General features: G+C 47.8%; 2 protein-coding genes across 2 annotated transcripts; both read right to left on the reverse strand.

Annotated features, from left to right (window-relative positions):
- Positions 1–18,349: 18,349 nt before the first annotated feature.
- LOC135443528 (7-alpha-hydroxycholest-4-en-3-one 12-alpha-hydroxylase) lies at positions 18,350–20,553 on the reverse strand. Its single transcript, XM_064703775.1, has one exon. It carries the CDS (start codon positions 20,169–20,171, stop codon positions 18,642–18,644), a length of 1,530 nt encoding a protein of 509 aa, XP_064559845.1. The 5' UTR covers positions 20,172–20,553; the 3' UTR covers positions 18,350–18,641.
- An 862-nt stretch (positions 20,554–21,415) lies between these two features.
- On the reverse strand, positions 21,416–25,907 carry ACKR2 (atypical chemokine receptor 2). The gene is made up of 3 exons (XM_064703261.1): positions 25,814–25,907; positions 25,198–25,255; positions 21,416–23,549 (listed from the first exon to the last, which is right to left on the reverse strand). Exons 1-3 carry the CDS (start codon positions 25,835–25,837, stop codon positions 22,432–22,434), a joined length of 1,200 nt encoding a protein of 399 aa, XP_064559331.1. The 5' UTR covers positions 25,838–25,907; the 3' UTR covers positions 21,416–22,431.

Genomic DNA, 25,907 nt, shown 5'->3' on the forward strand with positions numbered 1-25,907 from the left:
CAAGAAAATGTCTCTTTTCCTGAAGTTCTCTCAAATAATTGGATTGATTGCCTTCTGAACATGCCAGTTTCTCTCTGCTGGCTGGAAGGAGAGGCCCAGCTTCAACTGAGATGTCCCACATAGCAGAATTTAGAGCAGAGGAATCCCATCTCCTACACTTGGTAGGTCTTCTGCTGACCTGAGTCACTGTAGGTTGTATTGCAGTCAAAGGATTTAAAGCTATTTACACCAGCGAGTCTCTCATCTGATGTTTTCCATGAAAAACTCCTTTCCATCTGTTTTGAGTGGCCAGATTGACTTTGGAAATTTCAAACAAAGTCCTGTTTCCTCCCAGTCACCAAAGCAAGTGTGTTCCCTAAAATCAATTTAATGTCTCATCAGTGAAGAGGAAGATTTGGAGAGAAAATGAAGCCTGAATTGGTGACATTTTCAGAGGGTGGCAGTGTCTAGTTAGACTCATGGGTGCAGGAGTTCATTTTGCTGTGTTTGCTTTCCATACTCTGACCATGTTCCCATCTCCTTGTGCTGTGTTGTGTTTCCTTCTCAGCGCTCCCTGATGTGCTACAAATCCATCCTGGTGATGAGGTCCATCCCAGAAATCCTGGAAAGGACCCATGACAACAGCTCCCTGGCCATCTCCCGACACCTCATTGAGGAAAGCACTTCATCCAGCACCAGTGGCTCCTCTTCAGACAATGAGAACTCGAATTTCCCCCAAAAGAAGCACTTTGGCTCCACCCCTGAACTGCACTTGCCCGTATTTGACGCCCCGAGCCATCCCGAGCCTCTGAAACGTGCGAGTGAACGGGAGCACTCCAAAAGCTCCATCCCTCCAGTAAAGCCCATGAGGAGGAAATATGCTTCAATGAAAGCTGAGGTGGGGGATAAATCACCCACAGAAAGCAAAGAGCTCATGGCAGGTGTCTTACAGGAGAAAGAGGAGAGGCTCCTTCCCAGCCTTCGGGAAGAGCCATCCCAAAAAAGTGGCGCTGCTGAGCCTTCATCCCTGAGGGCTTCCACAGAAAGCACATCACTTGTGCATCAGAGAGAAAAGCCAGACACAGCTTCATCTGAAAAGGACAGAGGTGAAGAGGCAGGGGATGGGGCAGAGAAGCCATCTGCCTTTGTTCCCAGGCAGAGTGTCATTAAAAGCACCTTCTACAGCCAAGCAACGGAGCTGCCTGCGCGGCCGCCTTTGTCACCAGGCCGGGAGTTCAGAAGGCACCTGGACAGAGCCAGGAGGACTTTCCGGAAGGCTGGCTATTCAAAGGTGCCCCTCAGCGGCCTCCGAGAACCCCTCCTTGAGCAGTTTGAACTGGAAGAAGAAGAAGAAGGAGGAGATGATCGCAGAGAAGCTCTGCTGGGATCCTTGACCAAATCCGCGTCGTTTGACACGGCCAGGAAGCCCCCACACCCTGCCATTGCTGGTGGCAGCCGCAGCCGCTCCCTGGATGACTACAGGCTGAGATCCTCCAGATCCCTGAGGGAACAAGAGATTTTGGAGGAGGACTGTGATGTGTTGTCCCAGGAAAGCTGCCCTGAAGGCAGTGATCACTGCGATGTTTCTGCAGGGGCTGGCAAGGGATGTTCTGCGGGCACGGCAGAGCAAGGGGACATCAGGAGAGCCAGCAAGGATTGCTCAGGAGAGAAACCCTCTCCCTCCACACACTGCGAGGGGAATGGGTGCCCACCTGCTGTCATACAACACGTAGAGGGACTTCCAGTGTCACCTCACAGGAGTCAGAATAAGAAGCATTTACTGAAGAAGTCAAAAGCCACTGAGATTGAGGAGGACGTTGAATGTTTGGAAGAGAAAAGCCCCATTCCAGCTGCCCAGTGCTCAGATGTAACAGCACCATCAACTCCAAAACAGGAGAGCACAGAGGGTAAATCTGCCCCTGGGTGTGCCTCTGACTCTGCTTTTCAGGAGGGCAAAGAGTCCATTTCAACCCTCACACAGTCAGAGACCATCCCAAAGTCTTCTCCTCCAAGTAAGGGAGGTGTGCTTCTGCCTCAGGAATCTGGTCCCACTGACAGCCACCCAGATCTAACAGGTGGAAGCTTGCTTGTCAAAAGGACAGCCCCAGCCCCACCTTGGAAAGACAAAAGGCAGAAACACTCAGATGAAAAGACTTCTGCTCATGGCACTGCTGAATCTGAACTCATGGAGCATGAAAGCTCTCCTGCTCCAACAGAACAAACAGAAACTGAATCACTTCCAGTATGTAAAGACAAAAGTGAGGAAATTCCTGGGAAAAGTGTTCCAGCAGCTACTGTCACGCTGGGCAAGCAGCCAGGTACCCTCACAGCTGGTGAAGGTGTTCCTCAGAAGCTGAAGAGCCATAAAGACATGAGATCTGCTGTCCTGGAAGAAGCAGAAGCAGCTGTTACAGGAATCACTCTGCCATCAGTCCACAGTGGTGAAAGCCAAGCACACAAGAAGGCTCCTGTTCACTTGGACACAGCAGCAGGTGTCCTGAAGGGAGAGCAGCTCACTGCTTCCAAAATCCCACCACCAGGATCAGCTCTGGTCTCTGATGGAGCACAGCAGGCTCTCGGCAAGGAGGAACTTGCTGCTCTGAGGAGTAAAAGTTCAGCTGTCCCAGGGGTTGTTTCCAGTTTGGCCCATGAAGGAGCTGTGCCCCAGAAGGTTCCTGAAGGCCACGGCTCCGAGCCTGCTGCTCTGGAGAGCAGACACCCAGCCAGAGCTGCCTCCTCCCAAAGCACTGCCCTCCCTCAGGCCTGGGCAGGTGAAAATCAAGAACATCCAGAGGTGTCAGTTCACAGGGAGATGAGATCTGTTGTGACAGCAACTGGAAGCCGAGCAGCTGGACAAGCTGTGGCTGCTCCTTTCCCCAAGGCTGGACATGGGGTGCTTGAGCAGCACAGGGCTGGGATTTCAGATGGTCTGGAGGGTGGCAGTTCAGGTGCATTAAATGCTTCACAATCAGAAATTGCTCCAGCTGCAGCCTATGAACTGGTATATGAGGAATATCCAGAGGGTTATGGTGAGGATGGAGGCATCGCCTTTGAAAGTGGAAGAAGTGATGCTGGAGAAGCTGCCCCACCACTGCTCCGCAGGGATCACCATGGCCAGGAGCTGTCACACCACAGATCTTCTTTTTACAGTGATGAGGAGTCTGCTGCACTGGAGGGCTTGGTGGATGAGATGGTTTCCCTCTCTGAGGAGATGAATGTTTGGGCAGAGTCAGTTTCTGGAGAGAAGGGAAGCAGGAGGCACATTTCTCCTCCCAGAGGGATGTCCTACAAAGGCAGCCAGGCGCACATGGACAGCTCCTTCCCTTCAGTCCAACAGGGTGGAAAAGGAGAAGTTGCTGAGCAGGATGACTTTGCAGAACCCTGCCTTGCTGTGAGTGAGGAGCCAGGAGTCCTGGAAGAGCAGGGAGCACAGACTCCTCATGAATGTGAGCACCTGGAGGACTTGGCATTTGAGACCTCCCCTTCCAGCCCAGAGAGCCTTTCCTCCACAGAGAGCTTGGACACTGCAAGAAGACCCATCCCAGTGATCAAGGACACTGGCAAACACCCAGAAGTCTCTTTGGTGAAAATCAAGGACCTGTCAGATGAAACACCCAGTGTTGGCAGTGGCCCCCAAAAATTTGACATCTCAGAAGTGGAGCCTGCCTATTTGAATTTCTCAGATTTGTACGACATTGTTTATTTCCCATTTGAGTTTCTGAGCTATAAGAAGCCTTCACCCAAACCAGTTCCTAGAAGGTTCATGTTCCTTGGTGAAAGGGCAAGGTCCCCTCCTGCAGGACATCTCCATAAGGATAAAAGACTGTGCATCAGGGAGCAGGAAGACAAGAACAGGAAGAACCGTTTGGAAATATCTGAGGATTCAAAGGCAGCTAACTTATTAGCCATGGGGAAAGGGGCAGAGAGCCATAAAGAAATGTATAGCTCCCAAAAGGACTCCAGTGGGAAGCAGAAAAGCTCCTTCCACAGCAAGCCTGGACTCTTTAAGCCATATGCAAGGTCTCATTCAGTGGAGCAGTCAGTGGAGCAGAGTCTGAAGAAGAAAGTAAAAGCTTCTGTTGCCCACATTTCAAGAATCCTAAAAGGAAAGACATCTCCTGAGCCAGAGGAAGGTAAGTATTTCCCTCTGTTCCTTTACAGATTTGCTGCCATAACTGGGCTCTGCTACAGCTGCCCTTTTTTTCCCCAGCATGTTTGAAGCTGTGGTTAGACCAGAATTGTAAATCTGGCTGTGGCAGGTTCTGAATTCAGCAGTTTCCACCATCAGGTCTCTGTTACTGGCTGGCTTCAGGGCAGTCAGCTGGGTTAATCCACTGATGGAAGGGGCTCAAATTCCCTGTTTGAGGTGGCACAGAAGCAGAGCAGGGCTGGGTGATGCTTTCCTTGCTGCACTTGTCATCTGACCATGGCAAATCCCTCAGTGGCTGGGAGAAGCTGAAGTCACCCTGGTTACTGGACATGGGGATCTGTCCTTTCTTCTCTGCCATCCTGGATATTCCCTGTTCTTCCAGGACTCTGTTCTGTCACAGGCTTCCCTGTTAATCAAATGCTGGTTAATAAGGGAACCTGTGACTGTTTATGTGTGAAGGCAGAACAGTCACTGCAAATAGATGCCATGGGGAGAAGGGTGGCCTTGAATGACATTTCATCCTTTCTCACAGCAGAGTTTGGTGAGCTGGGAAGTGAGGCAGCAGAAAAGGAGCTGTTAATAGGGGCTGAAGGATCTCTGAAGAGGAAATCAGCACTCCCTTCATTCAAGCTACCAAGCCTCATCCCAAAGGAGAAAGGTATTGCTGTGGCAGGAGTCACTGGTTTGTTCTACCTCCAGAGGGTGATTCAGGAAAGAATTGCTTTATCCCTGACAAGTTTCCCCTTGGCTCCATCAGGAGCATTTTCTGAGGTCATGTTACTGTCCCAGCATTCAGCAGAGCCCAGACAAACACTGGGAAGGGCAGCTGGGGAGGCTGTGGCAACTGTGGGAGGCTGGCGGCCACTGTGGAGAAACACAGAAGAAAACCTGAATTCCCCCTTTCCCATGGAGATAGGAGCAGATTTAATGCTCTACAGGGTTTTTTCTTCTTCAATATCCATCTTTCATGTCTCCTTCTCTCTTCTTGTGTTGTCTCAACAAGAGAATCATTTAGCTGGCAAAGACCTCTAAGTTCACTGAGTCCAACCATTACCCCAGCACTGCCAAGGCCACCACAAAACCATGTCCCCAAGTGTCACACATCTGTTAAATCCCTCCAGGGATGGTGACTCCCTGGGCATCCTCCTCCAGTCCTTGACAACACCTTCCATGAAGATATTTTCCCTAATACCCAAACTAAACCTCCCTTGAGGCAACTGGAGGCCATTTCCTCTTGTCCTGTTTGATCCCCTCATCCTCAAAATTCCATAATTCAGTTTTGCCCCCACATTTAGGTGTGACCAGAGGAAAACTCTTGATGTGACAGGGTCTCTCTCTGCTCTGAGCTGTTCTGCTGCTTTAGCTGTACCAGGGCTGGGCAATGCAGATATTTCCCATGGATTTTCCAAGATCCATCTGGATCTGTCACACTACACCCTTGGGTGAAGAGGGCTCCTTCACCTGTGCACTCTGTGCCTGGGGGATTCTCCAAATGGTGGTGGTCAAAGGAATGGGACACCATGAACCAGAAAGGTTCTTGATCCCATTAGAAATGCTTTCTGATGTCCTGCGGGGATTTATTTTTGTACCAGGGCTGGGCAATGCAGATATTCCTCATGGATTTTCCAAGATCCATCTGGTCTGTCACATCCATGGGTGAACAGGGCTCCTTCACCTGTGTGCTCTGTGCTCAGGGCATTTTCCAAATGGTGGTCAAAGGAATGGGACACCATGAACCAGAAAGGTTCTTGACCACATTAAAAAAGCTTTCTGATGTTCTGCAGGGATTTGTTTTCCACCAAGCCCTCCAGGCCACCCTGAATCCCCCTTTCCCTCCTCTCTGCAGCCCCATCGTTCACTGAGGAGCTCACGGACCAGGCTGCGGCCGCCGGACAGTGCGTGACGCTCTCGTGCCGGACTGCACCTCACTCCTCCCTGCACATCAGCTGGTTCAGAGGTGACACTGCCATCCCTCCAGAGAGCCCCTGACCCTCAGGACAGGGCCTACAATTACCCCTTGGTATTATTTGCAGGGTACTTATACCTCCCATCTCCTGCTTTCCAGATGGGATACCTGTCCAGAGCAGCAGCCGGATCCTCATCTCCTCCACACTCAAACACTTCCAGCTGTTAACAATTCTCTCTGTTAATGCTGAGGATTTTGGTATTTACACCTGTGTGGCCACAAACTCTCTGGGCTCAGCATCCACCTCTTGTGTCATAAGAAAAGCAGGTGAGAGAAGGGGTAGCTACAGAAATAGGCATTTAAGTAATTTTGTCCCCAAAAATGTAACCTTTCAATACCTTTGAGGTGAAATTTCTGCACATGGGTGCAGAGGAAGATCTCTCCCTTGCTGTGATTCACAGACTGTGCAGGGTTCATTCCCTCTTCTTCACTCTTTATTTCCTCTCCTGGATTAAGAGCCACTCCAAGACAAAATCTTAGTACTGTGTTTAAATTACAGATGGTAAAATTGCTGTTCCACTAGCTGTGTGTATATATATGTATACATAAAAACATATACATGTTTTATATGTATATATATGTATATGTATATTTATAAATAATATCTGGAGCTGAGACATGCTGGGTGTAGAGTTTTGTATCACAGCAGTGCTGCTGTCAACACTCATGGGCTTTGTGCCTCCTCTCCACAGAGGTTCCCCCCAGCCCTCCACCCCCTGACATCGTGGAGGTCTACAAGGATGGAGTGCAGGTGGTTTGGAAACCTGTGGAAACCAACACCCCTGTCCACTACACTGTCCAGTGCAAGACTGAAGGTAAAGTGCTGTCTTGTTGCTTTGCAAGGGACATCTTGGTTTGTATGATCTCTTCACCAGCTGGATATTTTATTGTTATTCAGAAACAGCCTTATTTAACTCCCCAGTTTAGAGTTAGGAATGGGATTCATACAGTTATCATTTAACAATCTAAAAGTTAGGGGTTGTGCTGGTTAAATCAGCCTGGAATTTGCATATTCATACCTAGGCTTTGCTAAAGTATGAATCAAACAAGGCTGTGTGGAAGCTACAAGCAAAAAGTGAGCAGCTACAGGGGAAAATGCCTGGTCTGATATAATCTGATATAAACTCTGAGTAATCTGACAAAATGAGACACTAATGAAACAACATCATCCCAGGCTCAGGTTTTCTGTACAGTCTTGGAGAAAAATGATTTATCAAACAGGCAGTTTATCCTCTGCTGAACAGCTGTGCTTTCTTTTTCCATTGACTGTGGAGGAAGCTCAGGGCAAAGAGCCAGGACAAAATAACCAAAGTTTGCCAAAACTGCATCACCCCTCTGACATTCTCTTTTGAGGCTTGGTCCAGAGGCTGCTGAAAGTCAGTGGATCATTTAATCATGGAATGGTTTGGGTTGGAAGGCACCTTAATAACCACCAAATTCCAGCCCCCCTGCCATGGGCAGGGACACCTTCCACTGTCCCAGGCTGCTCCAAGCCCTGTCCAGCCTGGCCTTGGACACTTCCAGGGATCCAGGGGCAGCCACAGCTTCTCTGGGCACCCTGTGCCAGGGCCTCACCACCCTCTGAATAATAAATTCTTCCTGACATTTAATCTAAGTCTCTCACAATTTAAAGCCCTTCCCACTCATCCTGTCACTATCTGCCCTTGTCAAAAGTGGATGTTTTCCTGTTTAGTTACAAAAGCTTTGTATCAAATCCCCAAGGCTGTCCTGTCTCTCCTGGGGTGGATTTGCTGTTGTTATTATGAGTGTGATGTCTGATAGCAATTCCTGCTGCAGCCACACAAACACAGCCTGGATTCTGCTGCTCCCTGTTCCTTCACTTAATTCTCCAAACAAACAAACAAACAAACACCTGAACACTCCCTTTTGGATTAGCATGGGCAGCAGCTTTCTGCCCTTTCCCTCTGGAGCTGGTGTGAGTCACTTTCCCTCCAACACCACTTTCTTTATCATTATTCATTTTAACACCACTGTAGGAGAGATTTTGGGGAAGATACAAACACAAATTCTTCCAATTAGGAAGAGAAATGTGGAACAGCATCTATATTTTCCACTGTGTTCTGTTTATTTGGCAGGAACTTGCAAAATATGCTCTCCTGAACACAGGAACGTTAAGATAATCAGGAATAAATTCCTTTTTTATCTATTATTTGAAAACAGGCTTTTCTATGCTGCTTCTGCACATATTTTTCTCAATTTCTAATCTCTATCTGCTCTTTCTTGCACAAAGAGCCCCCAATTCAACCATTACCCTGTAAAATCATTGATACCTTGGGTTTGGGTGGGGAATTGCTGCTTATCCAATGGTTTGAGGCTCTTTGCCAGATTTTATTTGAATGGAAGGATGGGTTTAATCTCAGACAGTTGCAGGGAGTTGGGTTCAGCCTTGAGCACAGAGGGCACAGCATCATGTGGGAGGAATGCTGATTAAATATTTGCTGGGAATTTTCTCCTTCCTAACTTAGTCCCACGAATAATGAGTCCAGAATGCACTTAGAATTCCAGTTCCATGAGAAATCATCTGAGTTTCATAAAAACTGAGTAAAAACCCCCATGCTTCAAACACTGGGTTTGCTGGGATGGTGTGAGTGGATGGTTCTGTCCAGGAATCCTGCACCGCATGGTCTCAACTAGATTTAAGACAGAGTCAACAGGAAAAAATAAAATTAATTATGTTTTGTTTGGAGTTCTTGATGTATATTTCCAGTAGAGTTTGGTGGCATGAATTAGATAAAGAGAAAAAATACAGGAAAATGTCACCTTTCCTCTGGAACAATATTGGCACAATTTGGAATTATCAGATATGAACCAACTAATTTTAGAAAAGGTAGAGCCCCAAAGTTGGCCAAATTGGTTTCTCCACATTCCCAGCACATAAAGCTGGTGGGGAAAAAAAAAAAAGAGGAAAAAAACCACAACAAAACCCCAAATATCTAAAAAACCTCCAAGCCATAGTGACCACCTTAAAATGAATGCTGATTTCTTTTCTCTCTGTTCTTGGTTCAGATGGGGAGTGGACAACTCTTGCTTCTGACATCACTGACTGCTGCTACTATGCCAGAAATCTCCCCCAGGGCTTCATCTACAGCTTCAGGACAGCCTGCAGCAGCAAGGCAGGGATGGGCCCCTACAGTGACCCCTCTGCCAAAGTGACAATCACTGCCAAGGATCAGATGGGTAAGACCAAACACCCAGAAAACTTTGGGATTTTCCTGCATCAAACCCGCTGCATTTTTTTAGTTGTTGACCCAGAAGCCAACAAGTGAATCAAGGCCAATTCCTCTTGGCTCAGGGTTGTTCAGGGCTTTTGCATCTAAAATTAAATTATTTTCTAATTATTTTCTAGTTCTGGACACAGGGGAATAGGTAAAAACATATTAAAAAGCTCAATAACATAACATCGTGTAAATATAAACAATGTGTAACTATGTAAAATTTAATATTATAAAATATAATAAATATCTATATATTATTTATTAAAATTATATATATATATAATTTAATAATAAAATAACAGCCTGAGAGCTGTAGATTACCTGTTGAAGAGACAGTTTTGATTTGAGATTATGAGGAAATTGGTCTTGTACAATAAATGTTTTACTATAGGCATTTATCTACTGATACAGACCTTGCATTGGTGAAAACTCTGGACTTGCTTATATTACAGACTAAATCCTAAATTCAGTAGTTATTTTGTCTATTCTGGAATCTTCCATTGGGAGTTACTGTCCTGTGGTGAATTTTCCAGCTGTATTTTGTCTCTGAAGTATAGAAATCTTGATTTACTATTTTTGTCACCCGTTTGACTACTTTGTACTGCACACATGTTTTTAAAATTAAGAGGTCCATGCCCCACAGCAAACAGATCCTCATGGCAAAGGAAATGTCCCTTCTGTAAAGAGACAGAAGGATGCTCTAGCTGGAATTTCCTCCCAATGGAGAGGATTGCTCTGTAAGAATCAGTTCACAGAGATATTTTTAACTCACCCTAAGTCCTCTGCTTTCCTTTTTCTCAGGATTTCTTATCATATTTCAGTTTTTCCAACCAGATGCTTTAAAGGGATGCTTTAGTATTTCAGGGAGCGCTTGGATACAACCAAACACCAGAACCAGAGCAACAAGTTCCAGCTGCTGCTCTGAAATGTCCAACCACAATTTTTCTAATTGCTTCTAATTTCTAATTAGAGTTTCTAATTTCTTGTCAGTTTTTACCATATCCCGAGGATTTGCTGTGTGAGAAAATAAGAATCAGTGGCTAAGAGGTTTGATACCATAGCACACAACAAAGAATCCATCTCATTCTGTCTGCAGTGGCCATATCAGGGAATTTTGGGGTGGACAGAGCAGAATCTGCTGCATTCCAGTAGCAATGGGTGCTATATTCCAATATATATTCCAGTAGCAGCTGGAACATAGAGTCCCCTGGAGAAAGTTCTGCTTGTTGTTGTTCACAGATAGCAGGGGAGACTCAGAGAGGCTCCAGTTTCCACACAGAGCTGTTTTCCCATGTAAAGCTGTTTTCCCTTTCCCCCTGCAGAGCCTCGTGCTGCCACACAGGAGTCCCCATCAGCTGCCCCTGAGGAAGAGAGTGAAGTGATCTCACCTCCTGAGCCCTTCCCAACCTACCAGACCTACGCCTTCCAAACTGAGATCAAAAGGTAGAGAACCCAGCTGAGTTCTTAATGCCCCAGAGGGAAATCCCACATGTGATGGAGCAGCTCTCCCACAAAGAAAGGCTGAGAAAATCGGGGTTGTTCAGCCTGGAGAAGAGAAACTTCAGGGTGACCTAACTGCACCTTCTAGTACCTGAAGGGAGCCTACCAGAAAGATGGAGAGGGACTTTCCATAAGGGGATTTAGGGGCAGGACAAGGGGATGGCTTCAAAGTGAACGAGAGTTGGTTTAGATTAGATATTAGGAAAAAAATGCTTCCCTGTGTGTGGTGGTGTTTGCAGGGGTCTTAGGATGAGGGAAGGGATGAGAATGTTGACTCCATGTTTCAGAAGATTTGATTTATTATTTTATTATATATATTATATTAAAACTATGCGAAAAGAATAGAAGAAAGGATTTAATCAGAAGGCTAGCAAGGAATAGAAAAAGAATTATAACAAAGGCTTGTGACTGACTGAGACAGTCCAGACAGCTGGACTGGCTGTTAATTAATAACAATCACGAGACCAATCACAGATCCGCCTGTTGCATTTCACAGTAGCAGATAATCAATGTTTACATTTTGTTTCTGAGGCCTCTCAGCTTCTCAGGAGAAAACATCCTGAGGAAAGGATTTTTCATAAAACATGTCTGTGACACCTGTGAGGAGGGGGAGGCCCTGGCACGGGCTGTCCAGAGAAGCTGTGGCTGCCCCACCCCTGGAAGTGCTCAAGGCCAGGTTGTTTTACCCCCCTTACTGTAAAAAATAACTTCTTCCTCATATCTGGTCTAAATCAACCCTCTTTTACTTTAACACCATCCCCTCTTGTCCTGTCACAACAGATGTGCTGGGCAGGGGGCAGCCAATTGATTTATTATTAAATGAGCCCAGGGCTAATAACATTTCTTGTCCTTGCTGCACCAATCTTTGCAGATACAGAAAGACACTGATTTCTGTTGGCAACAGGAGAAGTTCTCTTGCTCTCTCCTCTCTCTCCAGAGGAGTTAAACTCTCACTCCTGTAATTTAAAGTGACTGTACAGAATACAGACACAGGAGGATGTGCAAACTGTGACAGTAGATGCAGTAACTCCCCACCAGGCACAGATGAAAAGCACAGCACGGGATCCTGGTGGTTTTAAAGAACAGGAGAGAAGCTAAACGTGCCTTTGTGTTCTTTGCACCAGGGGCCGGTTCAGCATCGTCCGGCAGTGCCGGGAGAAGGTGAGCGGCAAAACTCTGGCTGCTAAAATCATCCCTTACTGGCAAGAGGACAAGCAGGCTGTGCTGCTGGAGTACCAGGTGCTCAGGAAGCTCCACCACACCAACATAGCCCAGCTGAAGGGTGCCTACGTCAGCCCCAGGCACCTGGTGCTGATCCAGGAGATGTGTGTGGGGCCAGAGCTGCTCCACTCCTTGGCCTTACGGTAAGAACATGAGGGAAGAGCTTTCCTGTCAGGGCTGCTCATGGGAGGAAGATACCTGTTGGTTTCTCCTGACAAACTGGATCATCCCTCTCAATCTCATCCACTGTGCTGTCATTGAACACAGGATTTGTAAAGTGTTTGTTCTGCATCTTCTGAGATAAAAAAATTACTTGAGTTTTCTACAGCAGGACAACTCAGAGCCACCCAGCTGAGATGCTGAAAGCAGTTTACAGTGATATGAAACTATTGATGCCTTGTGAAGGCTGCCCTAGAACACAGACTGGACAGAGCTAAAGAATAAAGCAGGGATTTATTCAAAGGCCTCCATGGATTCACCTTGGGCAGCACCAGAGCCCAGCCAGGGCTGCACCCAAGATGAACCAAAATGGCCCCAAAATGCACGAGCGCTCCCGGGCTCTCTCCCTGGGATCAGTTCTGCTCCATTTGCACCTTGCAGTTCATTGTCCCATCCAGCTTTAGCCCAGGCAGTCCCACCCTGCTTGTTTTTCTCTCTCCAGCCCACGGTGTTTGTGCTCCTGGGCTGAGATTTGGATCATTTGTCCTTGGTGCCCAGCTGGAGCAGGAATTGTTTTGTCTCCCTGCTCTGTGCACAGAGCTCACCATCCCCTGATATGAAGCTCAGAACTACACACTAAAGCAGCACAGAATCTGAAAAATAGAAAAGTTAAACCTGAGGCATCACTATCTTCCATAATGTGATACATGAAGGGTTTCCTTACACCAACACCTGTTAACCCCAACACCATGACATGGAGGTTACTGAGGGTCAGGAAGATTCATTGTTTCTCACAGTGGCACAAAATGGATCTGCTGAAATCCTGTGATAAAAAAAGAGACAATTGTGGGCATCAATTCAGAGATCAGGTAAGATATCCATGGCCCCACAGCAAACATATCCTCATGTCAAAGGAAATGTCCCTTCTGTAAAGAAACAGAAGGATGCTCCAGCTGGAATTTCCTCCCAATGGAGAGGAGGAAAAGTCTGCTTTTTCTCTTTCAACTCTACAACATCCTGTTGTTGCATCTGTAAACCTGACTCACAGGATGGACCAGCCTCTCCACACAGAGCTGATTTGCTAAACTAGAGTTGTTTCTTGTTGTCTCTGAAGGGTCTGATGGGATCAGACACCCAGGGGAGTGTGACAGTGGGTGTAGAAAGGCATTTCTGGGCATGCAGACAGGACACCTGTGTTTTCTATCCCCTTTCTCTCACCAGGACATCATACTCAGAGGTGGAGGTCCGAGACTACCTGTGGCAGATCCTCAGTGCCACTGAGTACCTCCATGCACACAACATCCTGCACCTGGACCTCAGGTCTGAGAACATGATCATCACTGAGCCCAACCTGCTGAAACTCCTGGATTTTGGCAACGCACAGTTCTACACACCAGACAAATTTATTACCATGGATAAATGCTCGGACTATGTGGAGACCATGGGTGAGTAGAGCTCAGTCACAGGGACTTGGGGCTTATCTGCAATGTGTGATAAACAGAAAGACACAAACATTGGTCAAGGCAGCAGGTGGTCCCAGCCAGAAAAGCCTTCCAGGTGCTGCTCTCCAGTGCCAGTGAGAGTTTGTGGGAGCACTGAGTGGTGACAGCTGTCCACTGCAGAGCACAGGGGACAGAGCTCACAGCAATGTCACTTTAGCTGGCATCTATGTGTCCATTGCTGCCATCTGCCCAGAGGTTCTCATGGTTTCACTGCAATCAGCATCCATGTGGAAGCTCCTCAACCAGCTCCCTGTCCTGGGAAATGCCTCTTCTTCCGTCTTGGGAAGGCAGCAAAGCATGAGAGTATCCACTGCCTTTGTGCTGCTCTCAGTGTGTTGGAGAGGAGCTTGCCTCACACAAGTTTACTTTTCCAGCTCCAGAACTGCTGACAGAGCAAGGAGCCCTTCCCCAGACGGATATTTGGTCCATTGGAATTACAGCCTTCATCATGTGAGTCCATTGGTTGCTCCCTGTGCTGTTATTGGCTTTAAAATTACAGTTTCAGTTTTTAAATCACAGCCTTCATCATGTGAGTCAGTTGATTGTTCCCTACCCTGTGAGTGGCTTTAAAATCAGTTTCATAGAGTTAATCTCAGCTGTGCCCTTCCTTTGGCAATGCCATGGAAAGCTGGGGGATGAAGGGGATGGATGGGCAACCTGTGCCAGGGCCTCACAGGGAAGAATTTCTTCCCAATATCTAATCTAAAGTTATATTCTTTTAATTTAAAACTGTTCATCCTTGTTCTGCCACTACAAGCCCTTATCCAAGGTCCATCTTGGAGGCTCTCTTGGAGCCCCTTTAGGCACTGGAATGGGCTCTAAGGTCTCTCTGAAGCCTTCTCCAGGATGAACAATCCCAATTCTCTCAGTTTTTTTCCAAAGAAGAGGTGCCCCATCTTTCTGCTAACCTCAGTGGCCTCCTCTGGACTCGCTCCAACAGCTCCACATCCTCCTCATGCAGCCACCCTAGAAAATAAATTACTCAAACTCTAATTAACTCTAATAGTTTATAAAAACATTGGTCTTGTAAGCCAAAGATTGAAGACTAAACCCCTTCCTAGTTACCCCACCACCCTATCTCAGGAAGAAAGGATTCAAACCCTCATCTCCAACTCCCAAAGCTGGCATTTTTAACTAAACTACTTCCTGACCCTTCCACTAAAAAGCCCAAATCGCGCCCGAGACAGCCCCCACACAAGGTGCAACACCACAAATAAAGTCAACAACAATCCTCAATTCTGTCAGCTGCTGGGAGCTGGAGGCAGGTCCATGATTTCATTCTCTTCTCCTGGGGCAGGCTGAGTGCCAACTACCCCATCAGCTCGGATGTACCCTGTGAGTTCCTGAGAACAGCCAGGAAGGGGAAGCTGAAGCTGGCGCGGTGCTACGCGGGTCTGTCCGGGGGAGCAGTGTCCTTCCTGCAGAGCACTCTGTGTGCAAACCCTTGGTAAGAGGCTGCCTGTCCTCCCAGCACATCCTGGGTGTTGCCCCTTCTCTTTATTTGCAAGGAGCCTCCTGTCATGGATATATTTTCTGAAAAATCCTTTGCTAGGATTTGTTTCTCCAGAGAGTCTGAGACAGCTGAATGTGATTGGCCATTAATTAAAAACAACCACATGAGACCAATCAAAGATGCACCTGTTGCATTCCACAGCAGCAGATAATTATTGTTTACATTTCGTTTCTGAGGCCTCTTGGCTTCTCAGGAGAAAAATCCTCTGAAAATGATTTTTCAGAAAATATGTCCATGACAGCCTCCCCATGCAGCACAGACCCTCCATGACTGACCCCTCACCTCTGTCTGTCCTAGGGGAAGGCCCTCAGCCTCCGAGTGCCTCCAGAGCCCCTGGCTGCAGGAAACAGGTCTGGACAACAGGCAGCAGGCACTGGTCACCTTCCCCACCACCAAACTGAGGAATTTCCTCATGGACCGGGAAAAGAAGAGGGGCCTGCTGTGCTCCAAGTATGGCCTCATGATTGCACAGTGACGTGGATGTGGTGACAGATGGGAATCACCTCCCTGTGCCCTCCTGCACCGGGTGTTTGGTACCAAACCCTCCCACCAACCCCACTGTGTTCTGTCCGTGTGTCCTGCCTGCCGCGGGCTGTTTCTGTCTATGTGTGACTTGTGGGGGGAACTGGGACACTGGACAGTGAAGGCAGCAAACCCAACAGTGACCTTGTAATGTGCAGATTTTGTACCACTAAGAGACTTTGCCACTTTGAAGCTGAGCTGCTCTTCCCTGGGGAGCAGGGACACATCCACTGGGAGATGTGGCAGCAGTGTCCCTGGCAAAGGCTGAGTGTTTTAATTCTTTTTAAAAACCCTGAAATGTCACGTTCCTCTATGACCTTCACACCCTGCTTTCCTCTGCAAAGGATGGTGTTGGCTGTGTCATTGCTTTGTACTCATAACTTCAGTGTTCCTTTGAGTTTCTCTGCAGTGATTGATGTATCCCTCAATTTCCCATATGAGCAGCAGAAAGAGGCTTTATCAGAGCTGTGTCTGGCTGTGTTTAGTGGAAGGAGAACAGGAAAACAGTTCCTAATGCCCTAAAGTTCAATACTAAAAGTGAGGCTGTTTATCCAGGGATAAACATCCAGGGATGCTCTTTCCAAACAAGTTTAACCCATATTGTTCCAAATCTGAAAGATGGAGCATCATGACTCCTTCCCTTGCTGAGCATGCAGAGCAGGAATTGTGACTGAGAGCTGAGGAGCTTTCCCTGTGCTGTGGAGAGCAGGCACCAACTCAATAGACTGTAAAATTTGGAATGCTGAAGTGTGCTAGAGGAGAGAACCCCAAGGGCTTAGGGCCAGACTCCATGCTCAGTTCTCTGGGAGGAGAGGAGAGTTACACAAGACAGACACTGCAATGAGGGCTGCCCCCAAGAAACCCTTCAGGACTCTGGATCCCGTCCAATTTAACTTCTGTCACAAATCCAGACAGGTTTTTGTTGGCACAGGCTGGTTCTTTGCTCTTGCTGGTGCATTTTGGGATGGAAAGGTCAGTGCCAGGGAAAAACCTATCTAAACATAAAAAACATAATTATAGATTAACTCACTTGGAGTTTTCATGCTCTTCCATATATGAATTATTTTCTTTCTTGCTTCTCACAATTGCATGCATTTGAGCATGTCTGAGCTCTTTTATAGACTCAACACTGTTTGGTTAAATAAACCATTCTGACAAGCAAATAAAGCCACATTTTTCTGCTGAACCATTGTTGTTACTTTTACATTCCTTCCCCAATCCCAATCCACATTTGTGCAGCACACATCCCTCAACTCTGACCTGGGCTCTTTGTGATAACCTGCATACACTGTGTTAGCTAGGAACCACTTCCATGCAGGACATCCACATGAAAAATCCTTTTACTAGAGCTTTGGAAGGAGAACATCATCTGGGCAGGATGTGATGATGGCTCTGAGCTGCCCAGCTACCCCAGGGAATTCCTGGGCATGGTTTGGAGCTTGCATTGACCAGAATGTGAAAAGGGCTTCAGATGGCAAAAAAATAGGTGAGAGCTGCAGCTGGAGCATGGAAGGAGTGAAAAGGTGCTGGAATTGCTAATGGAAATATCAGCAGTTGCAGTCAAGCCTTACAGGTAGTTTTTTTCCTTGGTCCTGCCACAACTGCTTGATAGTTTCTGCCTGAATTTCCACCACATCCATGAGGTCAGGGCTAATGACCAGTCTGGCAGGCCAGGATAGTTTGCCCTTAACATGCAGTTACAACATCATGTAACATCATGACCTTTGCAGGACAAAGCAGAATCTGGATCTGATGTTTGGACACATGTGAAAATGTTTGAGTTTCATTCCTCGACCACAAATAATCTCCAAAGTTCAAGGTTAGTGTCAGCATTAAAATCAATCCACTGCTCTCCATGCAGGAGAGGCTTGGGTTTAACTTCTGTAAGGAAGTGGTGGAAGTTCTAATTGTTGAAGGGTGATAAAGCAAAGCAGAGCTTGTAGAGCAAAGTTTTATCCTGCACTGATTCAGCAGATAAAAAATATGTTTGAGGGCTGTAAGATCACAGTGGCTGTAGCCCATAAGGGATTGAGGTTGCTCTCTTTGGAGGTCTCATCAGATACAAGAAGGGAACCATAAACAAGACAAAATTCCCCAAGGAAATTTTTACATCTCTGGAGAGGATATCTGCTGCTCTCTGACCTTTCAGGGGTTCACCACAAGCTGATGCCATCCTGCCAATGATACTTACTGAGGCAAATAAATTATCAGGTGCAGGGTGTGACCTGACAAGTCTAGGGACCAGTCAGTCACCTATTTGCCCCCAACCAGCCCTTTTCACTCCCTTACATCTCAATTTTCTTCCCTAAATCACCCAAGTCCCTCTTTTAACCCTCTTTGGTTCCTCCCCCAAACACTCTATTATATAAAGTCCTGTGCAGTACCAAAATGCACTTTTCCTACACAGCATAGGAGGTCTCCCCTGCCTTGGCACAATCCCCCTTATCCCAGGCGGTGATCCAGAGAGCTGATGACACATCTCCATGGGAGTCATGCTGGGACCATGGGGCTGATGCTCTGCTGGGGCAGCCCTGGGAGGAACCTGGGCAAAACCCTTATTCCTTGGAAGCCCTGAATTTGAGTTCCCACCTGCCAATCTGACCCTGTGCTCCTCCTGGCTTTCAATGGGCTGATGGTCCCCAGGATGGGGCTGGGAGTAGCCTGGCAGGGCACATTTTGTCTCTATGTGTACATCACCCTCTTCTATCCCATAACCAACACAGCAAGCAGCAGCAGCACACAAGGAGGAGGAGGAGGTAGCAACAAAAGCCATGACAAACATTGAGCAAACAAGATCATATCAGTGCTGGCACTGCACAGATCTGATAACCATGAGATCAGACAATTTGTTCCACAGGTGACAGCAGAACAAACACCACCAGGAGTGCCCAGGTCAGAAGCGTGGCCGGTGTCTGAAGCGAACGTCGCGGACAGGCTGCATGGTCCCGAAGCCCCAGCGGCTGATGTCTATGGCTGGGATCTCCTCCTCCCCATCGACCAGCTCCAGGTCAAAGTGACTCAGCATCAAGAACACAAACAATTTCATTTCAGCAGTAGCAAAGAAGCGGCCGGGACAGGTGGAAACTCCTGCCCCCCAAGGCATGCTGACGAATTTCAGCTTTTTCCCGTTTCTGTAGAAATCTTTCCTGGTGCCGTCTGGGTGTACAAAACGATCGTACTTAAATTTGTGAGGTTCCTCATGGATTTCTGGGTTCATCTGCACGGAGATGTATGGGAACAGAGCCACCCTGTCCCCTCTGCGGAGGGTGAACTCTGTCCCAGTGCTTGTCCTCAGGGAGGTGTCCTCGAGCACAGCTCTGACCAGTATTGGGGCTGCCACCAGCCTCAGGGTCTCCTCCAGAGCACTGTCCAGCAGAGGGGTCTGGTTCAGCATGTCCCTAGTGACAGTAACTGGGGGGCTCCCTGCCTTTACTTCCTGCCCACTCTCCTTCAAGACTTTATCCACCTCATCTCTCACAGCCTTCAGAGCCTCTGGATGCTTCAGCAGATACAAGAGGAGCCAGAAGGCAGTCGGGCCTGTGTTGCCTTGGGATGCCCAGAGGAGCATGAACATGAAACGCTCCCGCATGTACTCGGGGACACCGTTTTCTGCCAGAAGTTTCTCTTGATCACTTATCCAGCCACTGATATTGTCCTTCTGCCAGACATTCTTCACAGACAGCACATTCCAGAAGTGTCTCTTCAGCCGCTCAGCCTCTCTTTTGTCCTTGGGAGGCAGCAGAGCATAGGCCAGGTGAGGGAAGAGGCGGTCGTACTTACGGAACTCCTGGAAGAGCTGGTTGGAGTGGAGGCGATCCTGCTCTTCAGCTTTCTCCTGGCTCCCTGCCCCTCGGGGTGGCTCAGTGCCATACAGAGCCAGATACCCAGCTCTGAAGACAATGTTGTAGCAGTAGTGGAAGAGGTTTTCCTCCTGCCACACTCTCTTCTCTCCTGAGCTCAGGTTGAAAAGCAGCAGCTTCCGAAAGCTCTCCATGGTGGCTTGTGTGAGGACAGTGAGGCCATCTCCCATCAGGTGCTTTATGCTTGATGTGTGAACTATGCTATGAGTGGCTTCGATGGGTTTGTAGCCAAAAACCTGCACGACCAGCTGAGTTGCACTAGTCCTAAAGTCCAGTTTGGATCGCGATTCCTTCACAATGGTGCCAAAGGAGAAGGGATCCATCACAAAGGTGAAGTAATAACCACCGATCAGCACCGTGAAAACATCCCCGTGTTTGCTCTGCATCCTTTTGAGAAACTCTGAGCTGTCCTTTCTGAATTCCAGCAGATGGCCCAGCCAGGGAATGGTACCTTTGTCCAGGGGTGGCTCATTGGGTCTCCGTCTCCGAAACACGCCCAGGACGTAGAGCCCACCGAGCAGTGATGACACCAAGGTGCAGAGGAGAACCACCCAGAGCACCATGAGAGCTCTGTGCCATCCAGGAGCTGGGACTAGAGGCAGGCTGGGGCAGGAATGTGCATTTTATCCCCACCCAGCAGCTGACAGGCAGATGCAGAGCTGACAGCCTGTGTCCTCATTGGCTGTGAGTGTTTGCCTTGCCCCTGCTCAGTGCTCTGCTCGAGGTGAACTCGTCCCTGGATGAACCGAGAATTTTAAGGTGGAAGGTATGTTGGAATCCCGTTGGAGTACCCATGCTGTATCGGGGGGATGGGCTTTGGCATGAGGCAAATTCCCTTCTCTAGGCTGCATGGAGCCCAGATTTTGTAAGGAAAATGTTCAGAGAATCCCACTCTGTGATTTTTGCCTTTAAGACCAGGCTATGGACACCCACTGAAAAAATGAAACCAATGGATGTTGGAAATGCTACTGGAAATGAGCACAGGACCGAGGGAAGGGGGTCACAGCTGAGCTGATTTAGTCTCAAAAGCCAAGAGAAGGAAAAGTCTCTGTCAGTTTGGTGATCTCCACAGCACATGGTGTCCCAGGGGTGCTTTGCCAATGAACAGTGCAAGGGCTACTGCTCTGTGTGAGTGCCAAGCAAAGCAGCTGAGCTGCCCCACGAGTGAGGAGAGCTTGAGCCACTGCATTTGCTTGGCACCAGAGGAGCCCAGAGCTTCCAGATGCTCCATCCAGCCCCTGGCTGGGGAGCAGCGCCCACAGGGACCACAGCACTCCTGCTTTTCCCACTTCCCTTCTGCTTCTCAAACTCCCCTGTTACCTCTCTCCAAATGGGGTTTGGGGACAATGTCAGGGACCCCTTGTCCCCTGTCACTGCTCCCCTTGGTGTTGCCACCCTGATCTACCCAGACTGCCACCACAGCCTGTCCCAGCCCCTGGTGCTTGGACCTCTTCTCATGCAGGATGGAGAGTGACATTAACTGCCCTCTATTCCTCACCTTTGCTCTTCCCTAGAGCATCTCATCAGAAGTTTTCCACAGTCCCAAGAGTCTTCCTCTGTCTGGGATCATAATCTTCATTTTTTAGCTTCCCAGCTGCTGTCCCTTCTGTCCCTTTCCACGTTCCCTACAGTGACCTGACCCGAGGAGTGAAGGCCACATCACAGCATCAGCTAAATATTTATTCTGGCTTTGTTTTTTTAAGGAAAGCTCCCAACCTTAGCATTTTGGAAAAACACTGCAGCAATGCTGGGAAGAAAAATAACAGCAGTGATCAACTCAAAGCCCTTCTCAGTCCTGTAACCTTATGTAGTAATAAAATAAACGTGATGAGTGCTTTCTCTTAAATTAATCATTTTATTTGTAAACTCTAGGCAAGTTCCAGACTTAATAGATTTTCAGGATGAAAAGGGACCATTTAAGGTTCAGGAGCATTTGGGGTGAATAACGCCTTGAAATAAAAGTCAGCAAACTCAGAACCTTGAACTTCAAAGCTGCACTGGGTAATAAGGATTGACCATCAGCCCTCTGTGCTCTGCTGTTCAGGACATGCTCTCACTCTGTTGTGTTTCAAAGCTAATATTTCTCTTACAGGTGGTATCCATGGATCGTTTTTATCTTGTCAAACTGGATCTTGGAAGACAAATACCTTTACCACTGTTCTGCTGAGCCCCCTTTTTATCTCTTTCTGATTGTTACTGGTCTGGACTGTTCTGCTCAAACTGTCTCAAATCAGCTGATGATCAAACTGATCTCTAACCAAGGCTCTGCCCCTTGGGGAGCCACAGTTCCCTGCTCAGCAGGTCCGTGTGCCACCAGCTCATCATGACAGAGAACAACTCAGCTCAAAGTGTCCAGTCCTTCCTGTTTTTCTCCTGGTAGGAAACAAGATTGTCCTGGTTAAATCATCTGGCAGATGGTAAGAGCCAGGAGAAGCAAAGCCATCCCTTGGCAGTCTTTCTGGCCTGATGGATGAGCATGGAATTCCATCCATGGAAAGCCCATGCCAGGGAGGAGGAGAATCTCTCCTCAAGTTTTAGTTTGCATTTTTTAAGGCACAACATTGAGAAATCTGATCCTTTGTTTGCTACTGCCTCACATTCTCCAGATGGGAACTGGGTTTCTTCCACTAGTGCAAATCCAGGACAATTCTTTCGTAATAATTCCACTTGCAACAAAAACAGATCCCACATGTACTTTTCCAATCCCAGTATGGAAAGTCCTCATCTCAAGGCTGTTGCTAGCATGAACTATCTGGTTACACAGTGCTGTGGGCTCACACCAACTCCAGCATGGGCAGGATACGATGTAAAAAATGTAAATATTTATGATGCATTTGTGATGCTCAACATTTCTATCTCAGCTGCATATCTGCTGCAAGATGGGCTCGTCTGGGAGTCCTGGATGGAAAAGAAAGCACCTCTCCTGAAAATGGCCTGAGGGATCTTCCACAAATATGCCCTGAAGTGTTTCTTCACAAAAGCATAGAGCAAGGGGTTGAGACAGCAGTGGACAAAGGACAAGCTCTCTGTGACCTGCAGAGCATAATCCAGTTTCCTGCTGCTTTCACAGCTCCTGATCACACCAACATCTTGCAGGGAGTGGAGGATGAGCACAACGTTGTAAGGACACCAGAGCACAAAGAAGACCCCCACCAGAGCAAGGACTAAGCAGAGAGCTCTCCTGGAGCCAGGTATCTGGGAGGTGTTGAGCACACAGGCGATGCGGGAGTAGCAGAAGGTCATGAAGAGGAGGGGGAAAAGGAATCCCAGGGTGTTTTGAATCACCCGAAAGACAACTTTCCAAAATAAGTGTTCCTGGCCATAATCCTGGGTGCACATGATGGTTTTGTTGTGAATTTGCCTTGTGCTGGTGAAAAGGCCATCAGGAATGGAGAGAGCTATGGAAAGGACCCACATCACCAACAAGAGGAGGATGGAATTCCTCCACACCGTGGAGCTGTGAGGAGACCAAGCATGAACTATCTGCAGGTACATGTCCAGGCTCATGCAGCTCACAAAGAAGATGCCACTGTAGAAGTTCAGAGTGTACATGGCATTCAAGAATGGGCACAAGATGTCCCAGGTGATCCACTGAGAAATGTACAGAGCCCAGAAAGGAAGGGTCAGTAGCAGGAAGAAGTCTGAAACCACCAGGTTCAGCAGATACAGCTCAGTCATCTTCTTTTTCTTCTTGATGTACATGAGGAGGACAGCAAACAGGAGAGCATTCCCAGCCATTCCAACCAGGAAGATGATGGTGTAAAATGATGGCAAGAACACCCTGCTGAAGGAGAGCACCTCCTCTTTGGTGCAAAGGCCATAGAGCCCATAGTCCTCCTCATCCAGGTACTCATATGGGTACTCACTCGAATTGGCAGCATGCAGCCACGAGTCTGTGGTTGTTGCTGTCACTCCTGAGCTTGTGTTTGACCAGTGGCTGCCTAGGAGTAAGGGAAAGGATCAAATGTTGCTCCAATTCACACAGGAAGCAAACAGAACATCACAGAGGGTTTTTCTTTAGCTCATAGAATGCCAGAATGGTTTGAGCTGGAAGGGACCTTCAAGATCATCTCATTCCAACCCCCTGCCATGGACAGGGATACCTTCCACTATCCCAGGTTGCCCCAAGCCAACCTGGCTTGGGCACTTCCAGGGATCCAGGGGCAGCCACAGCTTCTCTGGGCACCCTGTGCCAGGGCCTCACAGCAAAGAACTTCCTCCTAATATCTGGTCCAAACCCACCCTCTTTCAGTTGGAAGCCATTCCCTCTTGTCCTGTCACTCCATGCTCCTGTAAAAAGCCCCTCTTTGTCTTTCTTGTAGGCTCCATTCAAGTACTGGAATTTTATGGGTTTAAATTTCTGCCACTGTCTGGTGAGTATTTTGTGTTCTGAACAATTTGGCCTTTGCCTAAGCATGGGCATAGCTGTCTACATGTACATACAAAAAAAACCAAAAAAACCACAAAACCCAAAACCCAAAATTAATTCTGTTTTCCTTACTCAGACACATAAAACGTAAAAATGAATGAGCACGGTTTCCTCTGACATAAGTCACTACTTACTCCTGGCACCACCACAAGCTTTTAGTGAAGTTTCTGCTCCAAATTACAGGAAATCCACCACCACAGCTCACTGGAAGCTGCTTATATTCACCTGGGTCACTACTGAGAAAGCAATATCTCAATTCTTGGTAAAGAACCTGCCACCAGCACCTTTATGTCAGTGGGGCTGTTCCCAGGGGGGAAATGCTGAACATCTCCCTGCTCCTGGAGGACATGGACCCCTCTCCATGCCAACTCTAGGACATGGATTCTGGTAAAAGGCCTTTGTAAGTGGAAAATACAGAATTCATAGGATCCCAGAATGGTTTAGGTTGAAGAGACCTTGAAGAACATCTTGTTCCAACCCTCTGCCCTGGGCAGGGACACCTTCCATTATCCCAGGCTGCTCAAAGACTCATCCAAGGTGAGGACATGTAGGCACCAGAATCCAGTCCTGAATTTTGGTGAGAGGGAGAGATTCAGCTGGAAGAACATTGCTGGAATCACTTCTGCATGAGACAAGGCATGAGACAACCCCTGCAGTGGTCACTCCCTGGAACTGTGGGCGTCACAGATGGCTGCAGCCCAGATTTCAGGAAATGGTGAGTGATTGGGAGCCTCCTATTTTTGGGATTTTCAAGCAAAAAAGCTGTCACTGAGGAGCCCATTTCACACAGTAGGAGATGGGACTTGCCTGGTGCTGTTGGCATGAAGGTTAATGAGAAGTTTATAAATCAAGGCTAATCTTTTGACAGCAAAACAAAAAAGTTTTGCAAAAAGTTGTGTCAACACACCTGTACCCTTAAAGCAGATTTTTTTTTCAGCCATGGCCAAAGCTACCCATCTTTCCTGGAGCTCATTTTCCAGCAATCCCAAAGAGGCCTGGCTGTGTAGCTCCAGTTTCTCCTCGAGGATCTGTTTGTCCCTGCAGAGATGTGAGGGTTTAGGGATGGCTCCCTCCCCACACACACCCAGGAAAAGGGGTGCCCCTGCACCCCAGAGCTCAGAGTGGGTGTGCAGCTCTAAGGGGTGAAGCTCTGGACATACCTGCTGTGGTCCCATGACTAAGAAGGCTTAAATACCCATTCCAGGCAGCCCCAGGCAGCTGAAAAGCAAAGAAAAATGGGTTTGAGCTGGACTGAAATGTTTTTGTGCAGTCTCAGTTCTTTGGCAAGTGCTGCAGAGCACTTCAGACAGAGCGGTGGGAGAGCAGGGATCTGCCATGGGAAAGAGCCACAAAAAGACTTGTCTGGGAATGAGCTTTTAAAAATTTCTTTTCTGTGTCATATTTTGGAGGAAATTCACCCTCAGCTGTGACTGCAGACCTTTGAGAGGAAACCAAAGCTGCACACTCTGCTGATCACAGCAACACCCGAGACTCATAAACCCCTTCCCCCTCACACCCCCTCTGCCCACACCAGCACAAACCACTCCCAAAATTTGCATTTTGAGATGCCTTTTCTCCCTCTGCCACATCCTTCTCCCTCCACCTCAGCCCAGCCCTGGTGCCCACATCCCCACCCCGTACCTCAGAGTGGAAGGGAGGGCTGAGCCCAGTAATTAATCCCAGCCCCAAGCTGGCTACCCCTCAAAAACACAAGAGAGCCTTGCCAGGTTTCTTGTGTGGCCTTGTCTACAAGCAAGAAGCAGAAAAGGCACTTACAGGAGCTTCTTCTCCTCTTTCCATCCTGCCAGAGGCTTGAACCAAGCTTTTAGGAACTTCTTTCGTTCGTGCAAGAGGACAGTCAGGAAATGTG

Source organism: Zonotrichia leucophrys, chromosome 2 (genome assembly GCF_028769735.1).
Source record: "Zonotrichia leucophrys gambelii isolate GWCS_2022_RI chromosome 2, RI_Zleu_2.0, whole genome shotgun sequence".
NCBI classification, from domain to species: Eukaryota; Metazoa; Chordata; class Aves; order Passeriformes; family Passerellidae; genus Zonotrichia; species Zonotrichia leucophrys.